This window comes from Malurus melanocephalus, unplaced genomic scaffold (genome assembly GCF_030028575.1).
Source record: "Malurus melanocephalus ecotype Western Australia unplaced genomic scaffold, MMel_1.1 scaffold_426, whole genome shotgun sequence".
In the NCBI taxonomy this organism is placed as follows: domain Eukaryota; kingdom Metazoa; phylum Chordata; class Aves; order Passeriformes; family Maluridae; genus Malurus; species Malurus melanocephalus.
The window spans coordinates 466,348-475,457 of record NW_026623658.1 but is presented as its reverse complement, the minus strand read 5'-3'; the positions used below and the strand labels follow the sequence as shown (position 1 = coordinate 475,457).

General features: G+C 69.4%; 4 protein-coding genes across 4 annotated transcripts in view; 2 read left to right on the top strand and 2 right to left on the bottom strand.

Annotated features, from left to right (window-relative positions):
- Positions 1-186: 186 nt before the first annotated feature.
- CLP1 (cleavage factor polyribonucleotide kinase subunit 1) lies at positions 187-2,533 on the bottom strand. Its single transcript, XM_057379892.1, has 2 exons — positions 1,732-2,533; positions 187-1,000 (listed from the first exon to the last, which is right to left on the bottom strand). The coding sequence occupies exons 1-2, from the start codon at positions 2,335-2,337 to the stop codon at positions 329-331; spliced, it is 1,278 nt and encodes a 425-aa protein (XP_057235875.1). The 5' UTR covers positions 2,338-2,533; the 3' UTR covers positions 187-328.
- A 475-nt stretch (positions 2,534-3,008) lies between these two features.
- Positions 3,009-5,099, top strand: YPEL4 (yippee like 4). Its single transcript, XM_057379918.1, has 5 exons — positions 3,009-3,136; positions 3,497-4,037; positions 4,507-4,550; positions 4,662-4,770; positions 4,939-5,099. Exons 1-5 carry the CDS (start codon positions 3,009-3,011, stop codon positions 5,026-5,028), a joined length of 912 nt encoding a protein of 303 aa, XP_057235901.1. The 3' UTR covers positions 5,029-5,099.
- A 30-nt stretch (positions 5,100-5,129) lies between these two features.
- SERPING1 (serpin family G member 1) lies at positions 5,130-8,895 on the bottom strand. The gene is made up of 9 exons (XM_057379894.1): positions 8,814-8,895; positions 8,508-8,577; positions 8,296-8,365; positions 7,742-8,192; positions 7,518-7,655; positions 7,234-7,437; positions 6,975-7,117; positions 6,460-6,679; positions 5,130-5,957 (listed from the first exon to the last, which is right to left on the bottom strand). The coding sequence occupies exons 1-9, from the start codon at positions 8,878-8,880 to the stop codon at positions 5,710-5,712; spliced, it is 1,611 nt and encodes a 536-aa protein (XP_057235877.1). The 5' UTR covers positions 8,881-8,895; the 3' UTR covers positions 5,130-5,709.
- The window catches only part of LOC130581648 (ubiquitin-conjugating enzyme E2 L5-like), a 2,443-nt gene continuing 1,904 nt past the window's right edge, over positions 8,572-9,110 (top strand). The window contains exon 1 of the mRNA XM_057379893.1: positions 8,572-8,927. Within this exon, the coding sequence (XP_057235876.1) occupies positions 8,907-8,927 (21 nt within the window). The 5' untranslated portion in view covers positions 8,572-8,906. The remainder of the gene's footprint in view (positions 8,928-9,110) is intronic.

Sequence of the window (9,110 nt, the reverse complement as noted above, 5' to 3'; positions counted from 1 at the left end):
GCCGCGGTGGGCGGGGCCACGCAGCCGGAGCCCCGTGCGCTTGCGCGGGACGTACCACCTCGGGAGGCGGGGGGGGGCGGACGGCCGGGACCGGGCGCTGTGCACTGCGGCCGCSGGGGGAGCGCCGGGCCGGCAATCGCCGGGCTCCCGGGGACACGCCAACCTCAGCAGACGCTCACCAGCRGCAAAGAGCTTCCAGATTTAATAGCAAACTGTACAAAAAGTATAAAACAGAGGGGCGGATGCCGCACCGGGGTCACACCGCGCTGGGGGCACAAGGAGGGAGCACAAGGAGAAGGAGGAGGAGGGGGCACAGCCCGCCCTTCCCCTACTTGAGATCCATGAAGCGAATGTCCATGATGAGCAGGAAGTTCTTGGGGAGGGGCCGTGGGGCAGGGGACAGCACAGTGAAGACCTGGCGCTCCAGGTCCACGCCGGTGACGACGATGAAGCCGGCCACGCTGGTCTCGGAGATGTTGTCATCGGGGCTGTCGGCGGTGCTGACGCTCAGCAGGTGGTGCACCATGTCCCGCCCCGGCGTCACCGGCACCAGCTTCAGTTGGTTGTCCTCCTGCGACATTCCCAGCGGCAGGCACGAGTCCGGGATGGTGGGAGCGCCCACCTTGTAGATCTTGACGTCGGAGAACTTGACATCGAAGGCGTGCGGGTAGAAGCAGCCSCGGAAGCCGTAGAAATACTCGCGGATGCGCTCGTCCCGGCACTCGCGGCGGAAGTCCTTGGAGCGCTCCACCACGCCGCCAGACTTGGGCAGCAGCACGGTGCGCACAAAGTGGGGCAGATCCCGCTTGAGCTCGTTGTACAGGCGCTCCTGGTCCAGCACCACCACCACGTCCACCTCGAAGGCGGAGGCGGCGTGCACCAGCGCCTGGTAGCCCGAGCTCTTGACCCAGCCGCAGGTGTTGATGACGCAGCCGCTCACCGACGCCCGCCGGTTCACCTCGCACCTCTGGTTGAARACGTCGGCCAGGCACGACGTGATCTATGGGAGGAGGGGTCACACAGAGTCACCTCTGTCCCCACCTCTGTCCCCAGCTCTGTCCCCAGCTCCTTGAGTACCTTCAAGGCCTCAATTCTGAGCAGCCACCCCGGGTAAAATCGTGGAATTGAAGAATGGTCTGATYTGGAACGGACCTTAAAGCCCACCCAGTTCTCTGTGGCAGGGAAACCTTCCACCAGCCCTGTTCAACCTGGCCTTGGACACTTCCAGGGATCCAGGGGCATCCACAGCCTCTTCGGGCAACCCTSCAGGGCYTCACCACTCTCAYAGTAAAAGAATTTCTTCCCAATAYCCAGCCCAAATTTCCCCTTCTCACTGTGAACCCCTTCCACCCCATCCTACAACTCCAGTTCCTGACAAAAAAAACTCCCTCTCCAGCTTCTCTGTAGCTCRTTCAGGGCTGAAAAGGCTGCTCTGAGGTCACCASACAACTTTCYCTTCTCCAGGCTGAACTGCCACACCTCACTCAGCCTTTCCATAGGGGAGGTGCTCCAGTTCCCTTAACCAGTTTCGTCTCCTTCTCCCTCCCCACCCTGATCCGATAACTGGCCATGCACGAGGCTGAAACTTTTTTTAAAATGCTGTCCCCAAACAGCAGCAGCGGGAGCACCACGGGGATTCAGAACCCTCTTGCATGAGGGGCGGGGAGCGGGGGGAAGCCTGGGAGCTCCGGGGCCAAAACCAACGCGGTGTGAGCCCCCCGGGCTGCTCACCTTGTTGTAAAGCTTGATGTTGGTGCCGGGCGTGGTGGAGCCGAAGTGGTAGACGAGGGGAGCCTGGAGGGAGAAGCCCTCTTCCACGTCGGCCGGGCGCTCGATGTACAGCGCKCCCATGGTGCCGGGGATGGACACCGAGCCCTGCCCCACGTCCAGCTCCACGAAGGTGGGCCGGCGGCCCAGGCGCACGGCGTAGTTGAGCAGCAAGCGGCACACGGTGGTTTTGCCCACGTCGGTGGGCCCCACCACCATGACGCGGGGCCCGCGCTCGTCCTCCCGCTCGGCCTGGCGCCGCATCTGCTCCAGCGCCGTGTGCGTGTTCAGGTACAGCAGCATCGGCGTGTCCCGCGACACGTAGGCCACCTCGGTGCGGCCGCTGAGCTGCACGGTGCAGCCGTGCCACGTGAACACGGCCACCTTGGCGCCCGCGTCGAACGTGAACTTCTTGTTGCGGGTGAGCTCGGTGCCGAACACCTCGGCCATGCCGGTCAGCAGTTCCAGCTGCACCGTCTGCGCCGCCTCCACCTCGAACCGCAGCTCCGTCTCCCGCTCCAGCTCGAACTTGGCCACCTGCTTCTTCTCCTCGGCGCCATCGTCCGCCATGGCGGTACCGCGGGGGTCCCGGGACCGGCGCCCCTCGCCCGCCGCGGCWGCGACGGAAGTGACGTCAGAGCGAGGCGCCGGTAGCGTGGTGTGCCTGTGTCACGTGATGTGCATGTATCACGTGGGACACCTGGATCACGTGGGGCTTGTCTGCCGGGCCTCCGCTGCTAATTTGCATTTCRTTTGCATATCGCCAGCGGCCCCTCCTCTCRTTTGCATCTCATTACAGTGGAAGCYCCCCMTCTCCCACCCCCATCCCTCGGGATGAGTCCTGGGCTGCTTTGTATGACGTTCGCATGACATTTACACGCAGTCCCGCTTCCGCCTGATTGACATCTCACCGGGCTGACACGGGGGACGTGAYGGGACAGGGGGCACCGGGAGGCACGGAGGGACACCGGGGACAAGGCAGAACACGGGGACGTGGGGGAACACGAGAGACATGGGGACGTAGGGGRACACGGGGGACATGCGGGGTCAYARGGGTCACGGGGACACGGGGGACASGGAGACKTGGGGGACATGGGGGACACAGGGGGACGGAGTGCCGGGCTAACCGCGGGGACATGCGGGACCGGGAGGGGCCGGCGGCCGCAGCGCATCCCCGGCGGCCGGGCTGACTGACGTTGGAGGGCCGGGCGGTGACGGCACGGCAGCGGTGGCGGGCGGTGATGTCACGGCCGCGGGATGAGTCACGGTGCCGTGATGCGGCCCCGGGCACGCAGGGCCCCCCCCGCGCCCGCCCCGGGGACAGCGGCGGCGACAGCGGCAGCGGCGGCAGCGGGGACTGCGGCGGGCGGTGAGCGGCTCCGGCCCCCGGGAGCGCACGGAACCCGGTACCCCCCCATCGTGTCCCGCAGAGAGCCCCAAAGCCCCACCGAGGACCCCTCCGTGTCCCCCGGCGCTCCTGACATTGCCCCCCCACGGCGGTACCCCTGTCCTTCGTCGCGACCACGAACATCCCCCGCCCAGCGCCCTCTCCCCTCCTGGAGACCCCCGTCATCTTCCCCCGGACCCACAATCTACCCCTAGGGACCCTCACCACCGCCCCTCGGCACCTCCACCGTCCCCCCTCTCAAGACCCCATCCTCCCCCCGTCGGTGCTCCCATCATCCTTCCTCTGGTTCCCTRTTCCCCCCCACGCCGTTTTCCCCCTCAGGGCCACCATCACTCTCCCTAGGGACCCCCATCTTCCCCCTGGGGACTCCCCGGCTTCGGGAAGAGACCTCAGACCCTGCTGGGGACGCCCCCCAGTCCTTCGGCCCCCCCTTGCTCCCCCCCCGGTTCTCCGGTGCCCCCGCGCTGCCTCAGCCGGCTCAGGACGGGGAGCGCCCACACCGGGGGGATTGGGGAGGGGGTCTTCCCTCACCGCCCCCTTTCCCCCTTTTCCGCAGGCCGCCCCCCTTTTCCGCCTCCTTCTGCCGGGGGGCCCCGGCGGAGCCCCCCGCGCCCGGCCGGGCGGGACGGCGGCTCTGGGCGCGCTGCTGCGCTGCTTTCCCTGCGAGCGGCTGTGCGGGGGCTGCGCGGTGCCCCCCGGGGCTCTGCCCCCGGCCATGCCGCCCCCGGCCCGCCGCCGCCTGCCCCCCGCCGCCCGCCTGCCGCCCCGCACCTTCCGCAGTTACCTGCCGCGCTCGCACCGCACCTACAGCTGCGTCCACTGCCGGGCGCACCTGGCCCGCCACGAGGAGCTCATCTCCAAGGTGCCACCGCCACCCCCGGCCTGGGTGGGGACTGTCCCTGCTGCGCCTGGGACAGCGGGAGCTCCCCTTGCAGTATCCCCGGGGGGGGTCTGGGTCCCTCCGCCGTGTCCCCAGAGTGTTTCTCCACATGGTGGCACTGGGACAGCCGGCTTCCCCGCCGTGGTGCCCGTGTCACTGCAAGTGTCCCCCTGTGGTGTCCCCAGGGTGGTGAGTGCTCCCCGTGTTGTGTCCCGAGGTGAGGACATTCCCACGGTGGCCGCAGGAAGCGTGCCCTCATTGCGTGGCATCCCGCGGGTGGCAGGTGTCCCCTGTGATGCTCCCATGGGGTGACCCTGCCCCCCTGAGTGCCCCCAAGCTGGCAGGTGTCCCCCTGCGGTGTCCCCAGGCTGGTGGCAGTGCATCGGGATGGGAGGGAGCGGTGACAGGGGACACGGTGGACCCACCGGTGACACTCACYGTGTCCCCACAGTCCTTCCAGGGCAGCCATGGCCGTGCCTACCTGTTCAACTCCGTGTGAGTACTGGCCCACCCCGGGGATGGCAGTGGGGCGGGGGTCCCCGAGGGTCCCCGGGGGTCCCCGGGCCGGCTGTGCCGAGCCTGTGGGATGCCCCGCTCTCGGTGCAGGGTGAACGTGGGCTGCGGCCCGGCTGAGCAGCGCCTGCTGCTGACGGGGCTGCACTCGGTGGCCGATATCTTCTGCCAGAGCTGCAAGACCACCCTGGGCTGGAAATATGTGAGTGCCCCCCAGCTGKGATCCCCACCCGCTGCGGGCATTGCCCGGGGGCCTCAACCCCTGCCTGGGCACCCCAAAGCTTTGCTGCAGACACCCCCGAGCCCTGGGAAGGCAGCGCCCACCGGGGCATGGGATGGGTGACACCGCCCCGTTCCTCCCCCTCGTCAGGAACAGGCATTCGAGAGCAGCCAGAAGTACAAGGAAGGCAAGTTCATCATCGAGATGTCGCACATGGTGAAGGAGAACGGCTGGGACTGAGGCGAGGGCACGGCTGGGACTGGGGGGGCTGGCGCTGGGTGCCCCCCGGTGTCCCCGGGGTCGCACCAGCGGCGGGGGGGTTGCGGGGCTTTTCTAGGGTAATAAAGGCTTTTTTTTTTTAAGAAAAGTGCTGGGTGTCACCTGCCCCGGCGCTGCCACCACCCCTGGTTCGCTCTGGCACAGAGTTTGGCGCAGAGTGGGGGRCACCAGTGGCCCCCGCCTGCCCCTTTCCCCTCCTCACACGCAGGAGCCGGGAGGTGATCGGTGCCTTTATTGGGACCCCGAGCTGGTGGGGAAACTGAGGCACGGGAGGAGCAGGGTCCCCCTGGTGCCCTGGCGAGCTGGGGCGGGTGAAGGGTGAGGAGATGGGGAGGGAAAGGGGGGAGATGGCGGGGAGAGGGGAAGGAGGGAGGGAGGAGAGAAGGAAAGGAAGGAGGGACAAGGGTTGCAGAGAGGAAAGAAGGACGGAGGGACGGAGGGGGGGAGGGAGGGAGGGAATGGAGGAGGGACAAGGGAAGGAAGGATGGGAGGAGAGAGGAAAGGGGTAAAGGAGAGAGGGAAGGAGGGAGAGGAGGAGGCAGGGATGGAGGGAGGAGGGAGAAGAGGAGGCGGGAGGGAAGGATGGAGGGGTGGGAGGAGGGAGGGGTGGGAGGAGGGAAGGCAGGCACAGGAGGGGCAGAGTCAGGGCTGGGGGTCGCTGAGGCGGCCCATGAAGACGGGAAAGTCGCCGGTGTTGTGCCAGAGGACGAAGAGGAAGGGGCGCAGGGCCTCCAGCACCAGSGCCGAGCGAGCCACCGAGGTGGCCATGGCTGCCGCCGCCTCCACGCCGGCCTCGTCCAGGGCCAGCACCGCCCGGTGCCGCGCCGCGTCCACCGCCGCCGGGCCCCACGCCAGCCCGCACAGCTCCGCGTCCAGGAACAGCCCGAAGTCTGCGGCACTCGGCCTCAGCGCCACTCCCGCGGCACGTGGGGGCCGAGGGGACATCCAGGATGGAGGGGACACCCAGGGAACCCGGGGACGCGAGGGACCCAGAGAAAACCAGGGGGACAGRTCGGGGACACTGGAGGGCGCCAGGGGACACTAAGGGATGTGGGGAACACCGGGGAGWTGGGGGATATTTGGGCCACTGAGGACATGAGAGACAGCAGGGATAATTTTGGGACACTGTGATGCAAGGGGACATTCGGGGGGCTGGGGGGAGCAGGGCATATCCGGGGATACGGGGGACACGGGAGCATGGAGGGACCCAGGGGAAACCAAAGGCGTGGGGAYACCAGGGACATTGGGGACACCAGGGACATTGGGGACACGGGGGAAGGTGACCCCAGGGGAGGACCCGTTGCATCCTGCAAGGAGTAATGTCACCGCGCAGGGAGTGATGTGACCCCGCAGCCCGCCCAGCCACTGCGGTGCCACCAGGGGTGTCCTTACCCATGTCGTGGACCAGCTCCACCACATCCAGGGCGAGGTCGAGGCGCAGGCGGGGCAGGGACAGCGCGGTGGCCCGGAGCGGGGTGCGGGCCGCCCGCCGCAGCAACCCCAGGAAGGTCGGGGGGTCCAGCGCCCGCTCCAGGGTCTGCAGAGGCTCCAGGGGYCCCCGTGGCATCAGCACCACCAGGCTCAGCTCCCCGCTGAGCTCCAGCCGTCCCACCTGTGGGGCAGACCCCCACCTAAGGGCCACTGTGGGGACAACACGGACCGGCATCCCCCAGTGCCACCAGAAAGGTGCCAGCCTGGCATTCCCCCAAAGTCCCGGGGCAGCGAGGTCACAGCCTGTGCCCTTTTCAGTGCCAAGGGAGTGACATCAGCCTGGCATCCTCCCCGAGTGCCGCAGGAGTTATGTCACAGCCTGGCATCCCTCCTCAGTGCCGCTGGAGTGCCACCATGCCCTCCTCCCGCCAGCAGTGACCCCCGGCGCCAGGTGGCCGGTCCCGGCCGAGGGCTACCTGGACCTGCAGGCGGGAGTCGGTGAAGGAAGCCACCGGGTACTTGGCGCTGGTCATGGTGGGCACGACGCGCGGGGGGTGCCCGGGCCGCAGGAAGGGCAGCGGCACCGTCTTCTTGCGGTTCAGCGGCGTGCGCCAGGCGGCTGCGGGGGACACGGCACGGCGGCTGGGGAGCGGGGAGGCACCGGGGGGGCCGCACGGRGCGGCCTCAGCCCCCCGCCCCATGCCCGGGGATGGATGCCGGCTGGCGGGGCCTTACCGCGCAGGTGGACGGCGCTGAGCAGCAGCAGGCGGGGCTCGGGGGGCATTGCGGACAGCAGCGTGGGCAGCAGCCCCTTGCTGGCCTCCCGCACCCACGCGTTGACGAGCTGCAGGTCCAGGCTCTCGTTGCCGCTCAGGGCGGACGGGCGGGCGCCGTAGAAGCGCAGCGAGTCGTTGAGGAAGCGGGGCCGGAGGTGCAGCTCTGCGGGGCGGAGCGGTCCCGGTGTCAGCCCGGTGCCCACCCGGCGGCGGCGCCCCGCCGGCACCCGGTGCCCGCCTCACCTGGGTCGTGGAAGATCTGAGCGGCCGAGAAGAGGCCGGGCGAGCCGGCCAGCTCCTGCAGGGCACCGTGCACGCAGCCCAGCCCCGGCGGGTACGCCAGGAGGGCGGCCAGACGCTCCCGGGTCTCGCCGCGGGCGCCTGCGGGCACAGGGGAAGCTCAGCGAGGTGGCCCGGTTGGGACAGCGGTGACACGGCGCTGGCGGTGCCCGCGGGCGGCCCCTCACCCAGCAGCAGGTGCGAGAGCCCCGTGGCGACGTTGATGGGGGAGAARAGCAGGTTGGCGTCGGGCTGGGCAGCCTCTGCCATGCGCTGGTAGAAGCGGAGGGCGAAGGTGCCCAGAGCCTCGGCCACGGCCGCCCGCTGCTCCCCCGTGGGCTCCCCGCAGGTCTCGGCCGGCTCCTCGTCACCGGGGCACAGCGGGGCGCTGGTGCCCGGAGCGGTGTCGTTGGCCGTGGTGTYCGGCTCCTCCAGTGCTCCCTCGGGCGCTGTAGGGCTGGGAACATCTGTGACATCCCAGCCAGGCAGCCACTCGGGGTGGTCGCTGGGGGTGGGCACAGGCAGGACAGGTGTCCCCAAGTCCTGCGAGGGAGACGTGGCAGGAGCAGGGGGCACAGGCGGGGTCGGGTGCTCTCTAAGCAGCGTCATCCAGCTGGGAGAGGCCTCCAGAGYGAGCACCTGGGCACGGGGACTTGCGTGAGAGGGGCACAGGGCACCCAGAAGGGGGACTCAGGTGAGGGGTGTCGGGCACAGGGAGCCCGCGTCCCTGGGTCACACTCACCGGGGTGACAGTGACCGTGGCTGTGGCCACCAGCCACGCCAGAGGCAGCCAGAGTGTCCTGGTGGGCATCCTGGTGAGAGGGCACAGGTCAAGGGCAGGAGAAGCACCCAGCACCCCCACCCCGTGCAGCCCCACCCCGGGGTCCCCCCGCTCTGTCCCCCCCGGGGYCCTGGGTGTGTGTGCGGCGGGAGGAGGCAGCACCCCGAGCCCACCTGGGTGCTCGGCGGGTCGGTCCCTGCGTGTCCAGCGGGCGCCGGGGGATCTGGCCGGGTCCGACCGTGCCTGGTTAAAGATTAAGGAGGTTCCCGTAAATCAGCCGGACACGGCGGGCGATGCGGGGGCAGCCGTGGGGGACGGGCASGGGCGTGCCGGGACAGCCGGGATGMGGCCCCGCGTCCCGTTTTGCTGCCGTCAGGCTCCCCATGGGTGGTGGGAGTCCGGCGCTGTCACCCACCGCMCCCGGGACCTCGGGGTGACGGGGGTCCCCGGCCACCCCAGGCCCGTGTGTCCCCACCCACCCGTGCCGGGGGCGCGGTCGGAGAACCTGGTCCCGCCCGCCCAGAGGCGTGTCCCCACGGAGCCCATCCCGGTGGCACCGGGCACTGATCACCATGGCCGGGCGGATCGCCAAGGTGGGCACCGGGGGCACCGGGCCAGGTCTCCGGGGCCGCTACGGTACCGGCGCGGGGTCCTGGTGTCCTCACCGGAGCGGGGGACGAGGGGAGCCGAGCTCGCGGTGCGAGGATCCCGGTAGCGGCGTGCTGGGAGGGTGTCAGTGCCGGTGCGGGGGTCCCGGTACCGGGGAGAAGCAGTGC

Excerpts from the sequence above, each read along its gene's own strand:
- YPEL4 (XM_057379918.1), top strand. The coding sequence starts at position 3,009 with ATGTCACGGCCGCGGGATGAGTCACGGTGCCGTGATGCGGCCCCGGGC. Across the intron at positions 4,038-4,506 it reads ACGAGGAGCTCATCTCCAAG|TCCTTCCAGGGCAGCCATGG; the intron begins GTGCCACCGCCA and ends GTGTCCCCACAG. Across the intron at positions 4,771-4,938 it reads CCACCCTGGGCTGGAAATAT|GAACAGGCATTCGAGAGCAG; the intron begins GTGAGTGCCCCC and ends CCCCCTCGTCAG.